The following is a 17,702-nucleotide window of genomic DNA, read 5'->3' as shown; positions in this document are numbered from 1 at the left end:
CTTGGACACCAGCTGACCAGTGATCTCACATGCTGCTTTCTGTACCCCTCAAGTTGTAACAGCATCATGCAAGGCTGCATTACTTTCCTTGGAACTTAAAATTTGCCTAAGAATTGTAGGTTACCCATTTGGAAGCCACACATAAAGAGCAATTATGAAATAAAACACAATCCTTGGAAATGTGCAGACCACAAGCATTTCTAAAGCCAGAGAGAAACAGACTTGAGTATCAAAGTACTTCTTCCTATTTTGCATATTGAAAATTCTGTGAAACCTGAATCAGCTCAGGCACACACACTGCCCAACACAAGTGGGCAGTACTTTCATTACCTGACACGTGCTTTTGGAAAACTCTTGGCTCAGGTAGGAGTTGCACATACCCCTAGGTCTCTGTTAAAAAAATATAGTTAATTTTCCTCTTTCATGGAGTCCAGGGCTCTTCCCTAGGAAAAAAACTGTTCTATAGGGTAATGTACACATAGAAAGATATAGGGATGATTTTTGTGTACTAAGTGTCTTAGTGGTTTTCATAGCAGCATTAAAGGCTCACAAAATAGGCTTCATGCTCCACTGCAAAACATTAATTCTAGGAGGCCCCAAAATACAGGAGCAGTCTGGAATAACAGTAATGAGATAACTTATTCATGTGCAGAATCTGAATGGCAAATGGATTCAAACTGAAGGACAGTTGGTTTAGATTAGGTATTAGGAAGAAATTAATTCCTGTGGGGGTGATAAAGCCCTGGCACAGGTTGCCCAGAGGAGCTGTGGCTGCCCCATCCCTGGGACTGTTCAAGGTCAGGCTGGACAGATCTTTGTGCAGCCTGGTCTAGTGGAAGGTGTTCCTGCCCATGCCAGGGGTTGGAAGACCTTTAAGGTTCCTTCTAACCCAAACCATTCTATGACTCTGAATTTACTTTTCTAGTTACTTTTGACTGCACAGACAGTTGAAACATGCTTGGATCCTCTGCCATCCTGACGTACAAGAGGAAAACACAGAGTAGATCGAAGGACTTCAAAATTCTCTTTGTGAGGGGATCAGGGCTAAACTCCTCTCCCCAGCTTTTAAAATGCTGTGTGCCTCTTCTGGTTGCTGGAACAGCCACTTTGACAGCTAGATAAGCATGCAAAGATGTGAACAGTTGTTGAGCTGCTCAGATTAACAATGTCTGAATTAGCCTTCTTCCACCTAAGGAATCAGAGCTCTGAAAAAGTGGTAATGAGTCCTTCTTCAGCCAAAGCTCTTCCAGTCCTGGAGAAATCTAAGTGCTAGTAACATTCCAAGTGAAAGATAAAGAAGCCTGCCTCCAGGCAAAAATCCTGTATGTTAGGCTGTTCCCTCTCCTCCACACAAGACAACAGAATATGGTTATTGTATATAAGGAACAGCTATTCAGTATGAGACATATTTGGAATGGAGGAATAAATATGTGTTTATAATCTGATCCTTACAAATTCAAAACAGAGCAGCCTAAGACTTAAAAGAGGTGAGGGAAGCATCCTGCAGAGATTATGCAGCTTGCTAGGAGAATGACAGTGAGATTTTCATCATAGTTGTGTTGAATAAATCTGGAAAAACTCTGTTGATTGAACTAACCTTGATGCTATGTGTGCAAACCAAACTGTATTTTTAAAATGTTCTTTAAAAAAAGATCCTTCTGTGTATATGGAAAAAAGATCACATAAATTATATTCTTCTGTGTTTATGCAGTGCATTTCATGCAGAAATAGTAGTACTTTATATAACACAGAGCGCTTGCCTATTTTCCTGCAGTTCCAGTGAAAGTAAGGTACAGTAAGAACAGTAGGTTTGCTTTGTACTCAGAGATCCAGTTAATGTTTGTCTGCTGACCCATTTGTACCAGAAAGGCCAGTGCAAAGAAGCAGATAACTGGGAACATGGATTTCCTCATTCTGCCACTGTGGTTCACATCCCCCAAATGACCTTCAGTGCAGGAAATGTTCCATGACCATATTTTGGCCATTTGGGTATGAGGTGCTGTGCTGGGGCTACTTGGTGAGAGGGGCCAAATGCAGAGGTGCTAAAGAACATAGAGTACATAGGGAATCTCTGCCTTACAGGCAGTGAGGGACATTGGGGAACACAAGTTTCATGGTGACCTGGGATAAAATGTGCTCCATTTTTCCCAGAAATTTTCCAATCTACCAAACTTTCCTCAGTATCTGTAAAAGCTTCTTGCATCCCTTTGCCTTGGAAAGGCAGGAAACCTGTCAGCACCTTTAACTCAGTTCTGTACTCCAGCTTGCCTCTAGTGCAGCTTCAGGGCTGGATATCTAAACTGAGCCCAGAGAGCAGCAACACATGGGGGAATAAACTGCTGCTGCAAATTGACTGTTTCAAGGTCAAAACCACCAGCTGCTGAAAGGAGACGTTTTTACAGTGGTAAAGAAGTTTTTACCACTGTCACATCAAGTAGGTAAAACACAAATATTCTAGAGCTACTTCATCACCAGAACTAAGTCGTGATTGATCATCTCATGAAGACACAGGAACCTCAGGCAGAGAAAACCTGTTACACTGTTTCAGTGCAGGGTTAGCTTCTAGGGGTCAGCTAGGATTATTTTAAACAATCTTTGTGGCTGGAGGTGCTTGGGGAATTGTAGCACAGCCTATGAGACCAAATGGATTTCTTTCCTACTAAAAATTCTTTTGCCTAATTTCTTCCCTCTGCTTTTGTTTCCACTCTACACGAATGTGTCACCTCAAGGTCTGATCTGAAGTCCATTGAACTAAATAGATTTGGAACCTGGCCCAAACACCTACTCTGTGTGGCACAGCAAAAAGGCAGTTTCCCCTTTCATCTTCTGTCTCATATTTCTACCATATTCCTTAGGATTTCTAGAGAGAAGGACCATATCATCATCAGAAACTGCATCTGTTCTCAGAGAAGACTGAGTCCAAAAACAAAGTTAATAGAAATCTGTCTATTGACTACAGTGGAAAGTGGATCAAGCCTCAGTCCATGTGCATTTAGCCTTTTCTCTCAGTCATGCATCACAATCCAAATTATTACAAATCTGTTTTGTAAATTTGTAATATTACAAATTAAAGTGATGCGTTCAGGTTCCTTTAAAAAACAGCCAAAGCTGTGCAATGATGATGTCTTTTAAGTAGTGGTGGAGGCAGACAATAAATGTGGATGGAAAAGTTGTTCACTATCCAAAAACTGCAAACACCAGCTCTAAATAAAATCCATATGTGCCTCTTGGAGGTGCAGGTGTCAACGATATTAAGCCACAAAGTGCTTTACATTAAAATAACTTTAAGGACCAGGTTAAGCTCTAAAAACTCCAGGGTAATTTGGAGTTAATCACCACAGCTACTCTTTAATATGGTCAGACTGTAGAAAGTGTATGAAATTCATTGCTTGAAGGAGCTAGTAGCACCTTTTCTAGACACTATGAACTTCCATCCAGATTCAAGGCAAAGATGTAGTTTCAGTTTAAACATTCAAAAGGCTGTTGCTTGTGTTTTAGCTTTCTGGGGCTATAGTCAAGCTCTTCACATCATTTTAATATATTTTCTGCAGATTAATTTCCTGTGTTTTCTTTTATAGTTGCATAAAAAATTGCCTATCAATTGCCCAGAAACTCTGAAGGGCTCATAAAACACTTTCTAGGTTGCTCTAGTTTAATTCCTGCTCTCAAGTTAAAATATTATATGAATCCACCAATCTCTCTACCACTGAGGAAACAAATTAAATGAAGCTTTGGTGCATTCTGAATCCTCTCTGAAGTCTCTTTGAAGGTCTTGGAAGTTATCTTGGAAAAATTCTGAGCAGCTTATCCTATCCTATCATGTCAGTCCAAAGAATTGAAGTTCTGTCATCCATGTGGGAAGATACGTATTTTTTCACATACATTTTGGATGCTGATATAAAGATAGATTTTTTAAAAAAAGTTATGGTCAAAAAAGCAGAATGGAAATGAGCAATAACCTCAATCTGGCTGTGACAGCAAACATTCCTTGAGGAAGGTAGTGACAAAGGCAAATCACAAACCAAATAAAATTATCTAAGTACATATCAATAAGAAAAAGACATCTCCCTGGAATGCCCATAGCATTATATTTCTAAAACAAATTTACTTCCAAATAAAAGTTAATTTAAACTATCTGACAACTACCCACTGTTAGAACTCGCTGCTATGAGAAGGGTAGGTGGTAGCAAGCAGAGTTGCATAGAGGATGGAAGAGCTGGGTACAGGATCCCTTCCTCCATCCCAAAAATGTTCATGAATGGAAGGGTAAGAAGGCTAGAACTGAGAGCCTGAGAGCTCTGTGTGTGAGGTGGGGAGAACCCAAAGCTTCTTCACCAAATGGTTTAATGTGTGTGCATTCTGCAATGGAAAAATCACTCCACCAGAGCATTCCAACAGAAAGGGTTGAAGATTTTGGTTTAATTCAGTGCAAGATGTGCTGCACTACACAGATATTCTGTATTGACTTACAAAATGTCTGTCAGGTCGCCAGGAGCTGTACATGCCCTGCACCTTGCAATGCTGAGTCTTTGTCTCCACTGCAGAGTGCAGGCTGTCACCTGGACCAGCTCAGGCACTGCTGAAGGTAGCACTGAGCTCATGGCAGGCACATTTTTCCTGCTTCTTCAGCAAGTTTTGCAGTGAGTTCTGCACTGTCCCAGGATCTAAAATAGCTAATTCAAAGATTCAGGTATTACTGGGCCATGCTGCTGTCTACCATGCAGACAGAGCCTCACTCATTTTTAGGTGATGTTCTCAGCCCACTGTTGTGAGATACCTCATCTGGTACATCTTTAGACCTGCTGTGTATATAGGTGACACTTGGCGTTTCTGTATCTAAAGAAGAACAAAAGTACATCAGAAAAATTATTTGAATTTGATAAAGAAAAACCATAGTACCAAAGGGGCTTAAACTTTAACATGTTAGCAATATGAATGTTCTTGGAAGGCAGTGTGTTTAGTCAGGGCAGCAAGCTTAGAAAACACTGGAGCCAGATGGGCTGATTCATACATCAGCATGCAGCCTTATCTGCTGAGAAATCAAACCAGCAAGTGGAATGTAGAAACCTTTTCTGAATCCTGCAATTGTGAATTTTTGCTTCTGATGTAAGCTTTTCTTAGGTTTACATATTTGATCTTCAGCTAGACTCTAAATACTTTGATTTATAATTGTTGAATGTAGAAATTATACAATCCACAATAAATGTTCCAGCTTTGAAGGCACTGTCCATAGAAGTGCCATAAAAGACAGCCACAGCTAAATGCTCAAAGAACTTGGACATGAAGTTTTATTTTCATGGCAGGAGGCAGAAGCTCTGAAGTCCACTCTAGGTCATGAGCTGATCCAGATCTGAGAATGATGGTGAATTCTCTCCCTGACTACAGATCCCCTCTCTGATGATGTCTGGAGCATCCTGAGGTGGAAGGAAGGAGATCAAGCTCAGAAGCATGTGATGTCCTTTGAGTGTCACTATTGTGTAAAAAGAGCCTCAATTCCTGTGACCCTAGGTTTTTGGTTACATATGTGTGCTGATAAGAAGAATACAGTTCAGATGGTAAAATACTTTTCAGAGCTGCAAAAGGAAGGAATACCTAGATCTGTATAGGAAACAAGGTGTGGATTCCAATGCTAGAAAGAATACATTTTAAAAAAGAAAGGTTAGCAGGGAATCTGTGGTAGAAGCTGGTGAACCACTGAAGGAAGCAGAAGATCCTTCTGAAAACTACTTAAGACTCATGATGTCTGGTGCCAGGGAGACAGGATACAAACACTGCATCTCTTTGTGTCAGTGAGACCAGTGTCACTATGGATGCAGAAGACATAAATTCCAGGGAGAGAGCAGTGCCAGCTTTTCTCAAAGGAATCCTTTCAACAGCTCCTTCACTTAGGTAGCTAAGAAGTTCAATGTCCAATGCAAGATGCTGCCTCCTGGCATTACCTCTGCTTCATTAAATAAGGAGACAGTGATTTGTGCAGTTACACTCTACAAGGCCTGCAGAGAGGCAAGAGAAGAGCCCCAGGTCCCTCTGACTAGCATTACTCATTTCTGTAATGCAGCTTGAGGAATGGAGGGGAACCATATGTGACAGAATATAATGAGCATTTATGAGAGAAACTCACATGGATGGCCAATGGCCAGAGTTCTCACACATTTCATTAAAAAATAACCAGGAAAACCAGAGAAGTGAATTTCCTGCATATCATGGGATGTTGCACAAAAGACATTGTATGCTGGACACATAGGAATGGAAAGTTGGCACAAGATCTGCAAGAATGCTTGAGATACCTATTCAGATCAGGCATGAACAATTACCACTGAAGATAGAGCACCAAATATTGTACACATAATCACTGCAGAAAGCAGAATGTAAATAACCCCTGAAATCACAGGAGACTCCTGATTCTCTTTTACCTAATATTGTTACAGATTAAATCAGGGGAAAAACAGACCATAGTGGGACTCACATTTTTAATGAGATAATGCACAGCTAGCAATGTAATGGCCCATCATTTGTAGCAGATTGATTAAAAATAGATTTTATGAACAGCTAACAGAAGATAATAGATCACAATTCAAAAAAGGGTCATTCTAATAATTTTCCATACTTATCAGTTTAAACATGGAGTACAAAATTCCAGCTGAAGACTATGAATAGGAAGAACTAAACTTGATAAAATGGATATGAGAGTTTACATGGGGCCTTACTTTTCCTTACTAGATCATTGTGGAATGTTTTAAAATCTTCATAGGTATCATGACATTTACAAGCTCATGAACAGAAAAAAGCCAAAACATTTCATTGCCAAGCAAAACCAATCAATCTGGAAGCATTTATGTTTCTATAGTAAATACAATACAGAGATATTAAAAAATAATAGAAAAGGTTCCTGATTGAAAATGCCAATTATTGAGTAGGACTTTTGTGATTTAACTTAAACTGTCAAAAAGTAAGCATCCAGTTTTCCTGTGTTCCCTCAATAATCAGTGGAGAGTGACAGGTGTCTCCAGGGAAAAAAGTCTTCTCATTCTGGGTGACAGGATGAATCACCCTCATGTTTCCAACAGCTGTAAAGGGTATTTAGATTATTGTCTTCCCAACTGAAGCTTAGATTAGCTGGAAAAACTGACCAGATTTTGGGCACACCAGCACACCAGTCCTTCTTTTGATCTGGAAACAAAAGAGGGATCTGTGTTCCCAGCACCTTACTATTTTACTAAGTTCTAGTTTGCCAAAGAAAGGATTTTGCCTTAGAAATTTTCTTTCCTACATAGTAAACCACTATAGAGAAAACTCCAATGGATGTTTTAAGAAAATTCCACTGGACATTCCAACTCCAAAGAGTTGTATTTAAAGCTGAATGGGCTCAATCTCATCCTAAGACACAAAAACAGCATCACAGCATCAGATGAGTTATAAGCTCAAAATGGTTCTTCCTTGTCACTGGTTCAAAAAAGGATTCTGGATACCTAGATCAAAATATTGATACACATATCTGATAGAGAGAGTAAACAATTGTCAGGGCAGATGAATCCAACCCAAAACTGATGTGTGGATACCATTTATTATCCAGTAAGTGCAGTGAACACATCAATCCCACCTGAACAGGAACCTTCTTGTGCACTCACATCCCTCTGGCTTTGTGCACTTACTGCCTCCTGCTGACAGGCTGTGCTCAGGGAACAGCTGCTTTCCTCAGACAATTAAACTCTGGAGAAAGCCAAATAAAACCCCTTTCTATGATGCTGCATGAATACTCTTTTATAATTGGAAATGTGGGGTGCCACTAAGACAGGCATTTAGGGAAAAGCCCCGGTCAATCTCCCAGCCATTAGGCCATGTCGGGAATGCTGGAACAGGCTTGTGAAAGATCCTGCTTAGTCTCTTTCATACAGTGGCTCTTAATAATGAGCATATAATAAATGTACAGTCTGGAGAATTTACTATACAGTATCCAATTGGATTTATATAGTCATAAACTTCCACAGCACTGCTTCTATGATTTACAACAGTCTCTACTAATTATGAAGCTATGCCTGGACCTGAGATGTAAAAGGTAAACGTTGCCAGACTGGTTGTACAGTGACACTATACAAATGCACACTTGCCAAAGCAATTTTGACTTGCTTGTTAACAGACAGCCATTGCAAATAACCACATATTTTGGTCTGCTCTTATGAAAAGCACCAAAACCAGAAACCTAGGAATTGTGAGATGGTGTTTTATTGTGATAGAGTTTAGAGATAAGGAGTCTGGAATGGACAGTCATTGAAAGGACTGCTGCTTTCTGCCTGGATTGTAAGGGATTAGACTTGGTAGCTTACCTGATCCCTTCAAAAATCTATACTTCTGATTTCCTAAATAAAAATCACCATGGGAAATACTGTAACTTACTGTAGGACAAGCCTCTCATGACCTGAATGGAGACAGGAGGATGTTTACTTCACAGAGGTTTTCCAGCACAAATATTTAATTTTGTTGTTACTCAGCATATTAAATAGCTTTCAGAAAGGACTATTTATCACTAATATGAATTACCTGGGCATCGTGGGCAGCACAGCTGTGGTACATGCACAGGGGAAGCACAGTGTAGACTTGGGCATCTTATTCTGCTGCACAAAACATTTCCATTCTGCAGATGGAACATAGTACATAGTATTTTAATGAAATGCACTGTCTTACAAATTTCTGTGTTCTCTATTCTACATCCAAACTTTTTTAAAAGCCTTTTTACAACATTCTGGTTTCACTCACACTGAGATATGCCCAGATACTTCCACTGCCTTTGAATTTATGCTGGAGGTCAGAAATCCTTAAAAACCTGAAAATCGGAGGAAGTATCTAAAAATGGACAGCAATTATCTCCATTTCTCTTTTTCTTTCTGTTTCTCTTTTTCTTTTGAGCAGATTATGCTTAGGAGTTGCATTTCCAAAACTAAGACATGGATAAATGGTAGATCTCTGAGATATCCCCTACTGAGGGTTAGTTCAAGACCACAAGAGACAATAGCATCTGTAATTGTTCCTGAAAACTGTGGAGAGTCTTTTGTTTTCCTTTTATTGCTTTCCCAGTAGACAAAAAAACCCAGATGGTAAGTAGCCATTTTTCTAAGAAACATGAGTTAAGTCTAGGGAATAGGGTTCATTATTCATGTCATTAACATAATATTCTATTTGACCACATCTAAGTTTGATTTATAATTAAAACACAGGGAATTTTCATTCTCCAGTGTCTGTAACCAGAAAAGACTATCCATTTCAAATTCCCATTTCCCATCTATAATTCATCCTCTTAATTTACCTCTGAGTTGCTCATATTTATAACAAGAAAGATCTTTCAGCATGAACATTGATACTAAGTTATGACTGTAGTTTAAGGTGGTGTCAGAACTAAACCTACTTTATTTTCATATGCCTTCTGGAGCACTGAAATGTTTTCAGTGGATGTGCAGAGTTCCCTAGACAGCAGATGTATAGGCTTTTCTATTCATCCCTTTCAAAATAATTCATTGACAAATATCTGCAGACCACAGGCTGGAATCCTACTGTTAGATCATTGCTAGCCACAAACTACAGTTGTGCATCTGCTTTGGAAAGAGACACTAAACATGATTATCACCATCTGTTTCCAATAAGAACTGGAATGAAATATACTGATTTTGTAGGAGAGGAGCAAATTTTAGACTGTAGGATCTTGACAGAACAGGGACTATCCCTGGTCTGCACAGCTGCTTGCCCAGCAGACGTGGGAGCCTGTGAAGCACAGCTGTGGAAGAGAGGCTGGCACTGCCTGCTGACCTGTCTCCATGTTGCTGGCTTGTCCTGTTCTGTGACCTCACTCTTTTTCATTTTAAGTCCTGTGGAATCTCCTGAGGTGAATGTTTACTTGCTGTGCATGGTCAGCTGTGGTAAAATTCTGCAGGCCAACCTTGCTGCTCCACACTGCCAGCCAGACTCCACTGTGTGCCTCAGGACAGAGCCACTTTACCTGATCTTGTGCTTAGTGAGACTGATCTTACACCTGCACTCCCAGTGGTAGCTGGGAGAGCAGCCCCAGCACCAGAGCACGACCCAAGTGCTGGTCAGTGTCTCTAAGCCAGGGCCAAGGTCACATTTCTGCATCAGGTACCAGACACTGTTGATGATCTCTCTCCCAAAGCTGGGCTAGCAGTGCTGAGGGTGGAGAGCAGTCATTCAGCCTGAGATCTGCAGATATGACTGTGAACACGGCAAAAAACTGCTTTAAAAAACTGTATTTTAGGGAGTAAAATAATGATCTGACAAATTGTGAGTGCTCTATTTTACTTGACAGTAACAGTCAACAGGCTCCAGTATGAACTGGAGGGGAGGAGGGGTTGTAAAAGGAAGGGGGAACAGGGTGAGAACACTGAATTATGTTTAGTTTTATTCTGGCTTAAGTATGTAAATTATAACTTGTAAAAATACAATACTATACACACACAAAAACAGGAAAGCTTTTTTTTTTTTTAGTGCCAGGCTGTATAACTTGGCCTCTGTTTAGTTAATTTGCCTTGCCTTTTTCTTAAACATCAGAAGTGTGTGTGCTGGGGGGATGGACAGACAGACTGTTTAGAGACAGAGCAGAGATCTCTGTCTGCTGCCTGGCTGATGTGACTTGTTTTGTGCAGACATCACGTGGATCACGGTGTCTGTGGCCAGCAAACACATTTTGATGCACTGGATATAAAGACCCCTGGGGATTTTTTTGCTTTTCTCTGCAGTGTAAGGGGATCAGTTGCTGCATCGGACTCTGTACAGATCCTGCCAGGGAATCATATCTGACTTAGATCTCTGTGACTTGCTGTCTGTGGCACACTTTACTTTCATCTTTTACACTGTCATATGTCAGGTTTATGGTCTGTGCTTGTGCTATGTCATGATATGTCTTCTAATGCCTTTATTTTGCTAAAATTATAAATTGTTGAGGGTTTCCTGAAGGAAACTTCATGAAACTGATGAAGCTTCAGGAGCTTTCATGGTAGATCTCTCTCTGTCTCTCTCTGAGGGCATGATTTTGGCCAGGACAAAACTCAAATGAGTGGTTGGATGCTACAGTTGTTATTTGCAATCATCTTCCTTCTAGACAACAAGAGCCACATCCAAGAGATCCCTCCGCATCCCCAGTGCTGAAATTATCCCAGGTTGCATTTTGCACGCTCATGGCACACCTAAGGTAAAATATGGCAAACAAGGGAGTAAAGTCCAGTCCACTTCTGAGCTGCATGTACTGGAAGGTACCATAAGCAGTTTCCTTCTTTACTAATCTGCTGCCCTGAACTATCACTTTGTCTTCCACACCCAAGTTAAAAAATAAAACAGACTCTGTTTTTTGGTGGCTCATAGTGTGTGGGTGTGTCTGGGTCCCAGCAATGTTGTTGTCTAGAGGAGCTGACCAGGCACTTTCCCATCCCTCCTAACTGTCCAACATCTCTCTAAAAACCATTGAGCATTTATTTGTATCCAGATCTCAAGGATTTCCAGTTAATTTTTTCCCCACCCATGACACATTCTTCCAGTGATTTAATGAGTGTTTCACTCCACACAAACTCTGAGGGAGTTTTCAACTTGGCATATACATCAGCAAAAGTTGAGTGGAAACTCCTTTTTGCTCTAAACAAACACTTTCCTTCCTACTACATTGTTTTTTCTCTCACAGCTGCATTCTGCAGCTAAACTTGTGGGACTACTGTTTGTGCATCTCTGTACTGAATTGTAGTAGCAGATTCCCTCAGAGCAAATGCTGCACAGGGGCCCAATATTTTACACTTGCAGGGAGGGAAAAGAGCGAGGAATACTTTATTCTTCATTAAATATAGCAGACAGAACTCAGCATCTGGAGTGTCTCATGTGTTAGTGATTAAGATCCCTTACTGTTTATTTTAAAGTACTCTAAGGGACATAAACTGCCCTCATTTCTGTGCCTCCTCCCAGCTGTATCTGACATACTGTGGGGATCTCTGACTGCTGTGTTTTTGCATCAGCCATCAACTGATGGGAGCCCTTTCATGTTCTATCCAATTCTCTCTGCTCCCCACAACCTTTTCTCATGTTTCATCATCTCATTCCTCTTTGACTGACTTTTACTAACAGTGATATCTAAGCCTGTTCCTTCAGCACTTTAGGGCAGCAGATGCTTTGACTGGAAGATGTTGGCAGTGTACACAGATCAAAGTACCAAATTCAGGTTCAGCATAATCATCCACATTGGTGGAACTGCAAGGGTTATATTTAGGTAGTGGGGCCTGATCATTTGAGATGTAATGCCCAGCATCCACAAAGCTTCTGGCTAATTAAGGAGTTGTTTTGTCTATGCTATGCAAGGATTTTTTGCCAGTATTGGCCTTCTCTGTTAATATTTTCCTTTCACTAGGATCACCTGCCTCTATTTCCTGCAGCCTGACCAGGACCCACTAGTGAAAATAGGTTTGGCCTTTGTCAAATGGTAGCTGCATGAGAAAGGATTCTAGTCAATGAAGCAAGCAGGAGTTGTAGGATCAATAATTCAGCAGTCCTACCTCTGAGCAAAGACAATTAACGCAGTAAACAAGGCCATACGGTTCTAGATAAGGATGCCATCTTTCTCCTACATGGTATTTCTTATCTTGAAACACACAGTATGTATCTGAATCTGTAAAACAGTAAAGAATTGAAATAGCTATGAATGAAAATTTCCATTCCATTTTTATGAAGTATATTTAGATGTGCAGTTTTCTGTAAACTTCTTTTCCTGAAGAATTACAGAACAGAAAGACCCTTAATTCCACATGCTGTTTTTTCTTAACTTCCAAACCAAAATAAATGGCATGGTCTCCCATTTTTTTTCCAAAATTGCAACTCCTGAAATGATGATTAAATGGCTTTTGTACAGGTGAGTTTATCCTTTCACTTGTTTAGGTAAGAAAATTTAAGTGCCTGATCACTCAAACAGGCTTATAGGAAACAAAATCTCTTCACTGCAAAACCAAAGCAATTGGTCCAACTGAGGAAAATCCCAGGTTGTACCACAGAGAGATGCTGAAATAATTTATGCATCAGCTTTCAAAATATTTTAAATCTTTTGTTCACTAAGCACTTCTGATCTTGCAGTTACAGACTTGCAGAAACCCACATACAGGTCAGACATTATTGTCCTATCCCTTCCTGTCACACTAGGGTTTCACACTGAAACCTCGGATCTCTACAATAAAAGGGTGTTTCTCATGTGCTTCCATGTGGGAATTCCTTTCTGTTATCTTAATGATATCCAAGTACAGTTTAATTCATTACCCACAGTATCGATGATACTTCAGGATATCTTAAAAAAATACCCATCTTCCATGTGCTAATCCAAGCCAGGGACAGCCTTCACATTCACTGGGCTAGAAGAAAGTAGCCAGAGCTAGGGACTGTTAGTAGAAGCTCTGATCTGTTTTCCCTTCACACAGGAGCATAACAAATGGAACACAGGATGTGAAAAAGCAGACAGCTGGAGTTTGGCAATTTCTCACTGTTCCTTCTTTGAACAAGGTTCCTGCACATGGTTTTTCTGTGAGTGAGTTCAGTGGGGCAGAGGGCCTTTCTGAAACTCGTTCTCTTTTGTTGTCTCCCATCTTCCTTGGAAGCAGAACCTGCTAATACTGAGGCTAAAAATTTTTAAGGGCAAATAGTGTCTTTTGTCAAGAAGGAGGCCAAAACCCAACCTGTGCAGGTAGGGAGAGCATGCCAGAGACCTACTAACAATGCTGTCAATAACTCCTAGGTTTATTTGGGTAGCTATTCCTGCTTGCCATGATTTCTGAAATATGTTAACATCTCCCACAGATGACAGGCTTTACAGAAATGCTCCCTTTATTTTGTTTGTATTCTTTTCAATTCTTCTCATCAAGTTTTTGACAGTTTTTTAAGAGAGAGACTCTTAATTTTCTCAAAGGATGTTGAGAATCTAATCCAGTTCATATGAGGTTGTTTTTACAACACAACAGAACAGTCTTGGACAAGCTTTACACTAGCTGAAAACTTCAGCACAATAGTCTTACACATGGGACAGATCCAGATAATCTGTCATATGTTTACAGAGGTTACTAAATAGAATTAAGCACACTCTTGACTGAGGATATTTGAAATAAAACAGATTCTCCAACTGATGTGTTATGTTCTTTATGATGCACTATAACCTGTACAGCTTCAGGAAAATGTACCCCAAGTGTGGCTGTGGCCTGATTCCACTAAATACAGGATTAGAAGGAGGGAATATGTTAGAAGGTTTAGGACATTCTTTTCTGAACCACATCTGAAAATAGAAGGAAAATGTTCAATTTAGGTGAATGTGACAGCTTTGTTTGAAGTCTACTTACGTTTTACTTGTTCTAGTTTACCTCCATCTATGAAAAGGAGACAGAGCACACCAAAAAAGATAAAATGAAAATTCTCCAATATCCACTTCCTTTCCATCTTTATCATCAACAGGAAAAGAAAGAGCCTCCAAGAAGAGAATGTTGAACTGTTGGGAAAAAATATTAATTATAGTCTTGTAAGATACTCAATTATTTAATCCAGCACACAGAATTCTTAAACTGCCACAACAAAAAAAAATATATCTGTATCATGCATCTTCCTTTCATGGAAACAGCTTTGCCTTCAGGTAATTTAATTTTTGGAAAAAGGGCCACATTCCTATTCATGAAAGCTGAAAACTGGATATTCCTTCTAAAAATGTCCTTATTTTATTTCAAAGCAATCTGGCAAGGAAGCAATCTAAATTCCCAAAAGTTCTCTTTCCCAGGAAACTAGTTTGGGCTATGTTCTTGTAGAGCATCACTTTTAGAGATACCTTTGGTGTCAATTGCAACATGTTTGCTTCATCCTAAAGTCAGCCTTGTTGTCCCTGGAGTACAGGTCGTGTGGAAATCCCTGTTCAGGGTGAGCCACTGGCCCTGCTGCAGCAGTGGGAGTTCTCCTGACCACATCTAATAGGCTTCCAGCACTATTCAGCTCTCCCCTTCGCCCCTCTCCCCACCACTATTGTTCTGGTACTGTGTAGAATTAATTTTTCTAGAGTTAACCCTTCTGCTGCCTTGATAGCTGAGAGCAGAGTGGGGGAATGACTTGGCATCTCCATTCCTGTGGATCTTTAATGTTAAAATCCTGCATGTGAGGCAAAGCTTAATTTATTCTTCTCTGTGTGGTGCAGAGCTGGTATTGTACTTGCTGCATTCTGTTTATCTTTTTCTGGGGTTTAACAAGTGAATTATTTTATGGAAATAATTAACTAATTAACTAAAGCAGATTTTTTTTTAATACAGCCAACTTAAGACTCTACTATTTTGCTGCTCCAATGCTTATAAACATTCATTGCAAAAGTGTTATCTTCCCAGAGTGCACTTGTCCATAACTTACAATGTTGGAAAGATTTGGGTATGATTTTAAAAGCCTTGATATGGATTCACTATTAGTTTTACAGAAGCTTAAAAACCCGAAAAAGAGTCCCTATTGGAAAAATGAGCTGTCTGTTTTGTAAACTAATATGGCCTCTTCAGATTTCATGTACATAACAGAACTGTATATAAATATGTTCAAACTTACAAATAATCAAGGCAAAAATAATAATTTATATAGGCATAAGTAAAGCGGTGGATAACTTAAAAGAAATTAAGCAGTAAGTTAAGAAGCCATTAAAATGAAGATCTTCCTGTTAAGACTGTTGAGACCTAGGATACTGTAACAAAGGGTGTGTGATCTGAGTTTATCAGCGGCTTCATTACCTTCATTGTTCAAAAATTCTCTGTATTTCCAAACCACAACCACAATGGACATCTTCCTTAACTAACTAAACCTGTGCCACTACTCTGTACTCAGTAAGCTCAATCAAAACAATGCAAATTGCCTCTGAAAATGTTTAAAGAAACCCCTTCTTTAAAGCAAGTCCCTATTCAGTAACAAAACATAACTTTCCATTTATTTTGCAAGTTGAGAATAATGTTTCAATTTCAGAAGAAGAGTTTAAGTAATTTTTCTCTTTCCAATATTCAAATCACACAGGACATTTTTGAAGCCAAACAAGCTTTTAAAAACCTGTTTAACATTAAAACCTCATAATTTAGTCCCAGGACATCATGCATGCATTCAGAACAACAGTAGCACATCACTGGGACTAGCAGAAATGTGAATGTTTAAATATTTCAGCTTTCTTAGGGATTGCTTAAGCAAACAATAATTATAAATGGTGCACAATTATCCTTCATACAGCACCTTATCTGTTAGCTAGGTTAGTTAGTTAGTTGGAATAGAAAGGCTCAGAAATCGACCCATTTTAAATGTCAGGTCTTGAAAAGGGAAGTACATTACAAAACTTGGACTGCTTGTTTTTAGAAATGCTGCACAGTAATGTGAGATGGAGGAGTTAATAACAGAAATGGGATGGAGACTTTTGATGTCTTTCTTAATTCTCTTTAATTTCTGCATTGTTGTTACTCCAAATATAAACACATACTTTTCACTATTAGGACACTCCCTTTATTTCCCCAAAGGGCAATGTCCTAAAAATATTCCTGGATTTAAATAATCTCAGTTAGTATTAACCTGTTAATTATTGGTGTATTTTCTGCATTGTAGAAACAATTAAAGTCATCCACACCTTACTTAGTGTGGATGACTTTAATTACTTAGTGAAATAAAGCAGAAGGGGCTCTGTTTAACGCCTCTCCCTCCAAAGAGCCCGGCTTGTTAACTACAAGAGGCGGTATCCGGCCTCGCCACGTTTTACGATTAGAGAAAAAACCCCGCAAAATCCAAAAATGGCAGTGCCGAGGGCAGCTGGCCGGGGCTGCGGTGATGCAGCGGCGGGGACAGCTCAGCCCCGACGGCCGCGCTCCCTCCATCAGCCGCAGCGCGAACCCTGAACCCTGTCCCTCCGCTCTTGCCGAGCCTTTAACCCCGCGGCGCGTCCGCCCGCTGCCGTCGGGAGGTGGCCGCAGGCGGGGGCTCTCCGCGGGCTCCGCTCTCGCTGCTCTGACAGAGCAGCCGCCCCTTGGTCGCCGGCCCGGGGAGCGCCCGCCGCCCCGCCCGGGGCCGGGAGGGGAGCTCGGCTCGGGGCTACCCCTGCCCGGGGCCGGGCCAGGTGCCGGCGCTGCCCCGAGGGGGCGGCGGGACACGGACCGGCAGAACGGGAGAGACGGAACGCCCGGGAGGCGTCGAGTCCCCGCGCTGGGCTGTCCGTGCCGCGGCCTCGGCAGTAGCTCCGGCCGCGGGACCGCGCCTTCCCGGGGCCTCGTTCGGACAGCAAAGCTCACAAACCTGGGGCAGGGCTGGAGGCCGCTCCGCTCCGCTCCGACACCGCCGCGAACAGCGCTCGGGCTGGGGCGACCGCGCGGCTCCGCGCTCCGCGGCTACGGGGGGTCCGGCCAGGCGGCTCCGCTGCTCGCTCACGTTGCCATAATCTTCTCCCGCGGCTTTTAGGTGTCCCCTTCGATTGGGTAGTGGGGGGGGACAAGCAGGGGACGGAGGGGGTCCCGCCGCTGCCGCCAGCCCTCGACCCCCGAGTGATGGACGGGAGCGGAGAGGGAGGGATCCGCTACGCCCGAGCTGCGGCCGCCGCGGGGTGGGCGCTCCGCAAGGTCCCGGGCTGGGGCACCTGCCACCGCCTGCCGCCCCGGCGAGGAGCGCAGCGAGACCCCGCGGCCGGAGGATGCTCGGCGGCGGGTCCT

General features: G+C 41.5%; 1 protein-coding gene across 3 annotated transcripts in view; it reads right to left on the bottom strand.

The window, feature by feature from the left end:
* Window positions 1-17,434, bottom strand: part of CHRDL1 (chordin like 1) — a 38,103-nt gene extending 20,669 nt beyond the window's left edge. For all 3 annotated transcript variants that reach the window (XM_005484479.4, XM_026791928.2, XM_014265368.3), the window contains exons 1-4: window positions 17,293-17,434; window positions 14,355-14,500; window positions 12,537-12,649; window positions 8,539-8,632 (exon numbers count right to left, since the gene is read on the bottom strand). In XM_005484479.4, coding sequence (XP_005484536.1) covers window positions 8,539-8,632; window positions 12,537-12,649; window positions 14,355-14,460 — 313 coding nt within the window. In that variant the 5' untranslated portion in view covers window positions 14,461-14,500; window positions 17,293-17,434. The remainder of the gene's footprint in view (window positions 1-8,538; window positions 8,633-12,536; window positions 12,650-14,354; window positions 14,501-17,292) is intronic.
* Between the last annotated feature and the right edge of the window lie 268 nt (window positions 17,435-17,702).

The sequence above is a fragment of the Zonotrichia albicollis genome, chromosome 14 (assembly GCF_047830755.1).
Source record: "Zonotrichia albicollis isolate bZonAlb1 chromosome 14, bZonAlb1.hap1, whole genome shotgun sequence".
NCBI classification, from domain to species: Eukaryota; Metazoa; Chordata; class Aves; order Passeriformes; family Passerellidae; genus Zonotrichia; species Zonotrichia albicollis.
Note: the sequence above shows the minus strand (reverse complement) of the source record. Positions and strands in the feature narration are given on the sequence as shown.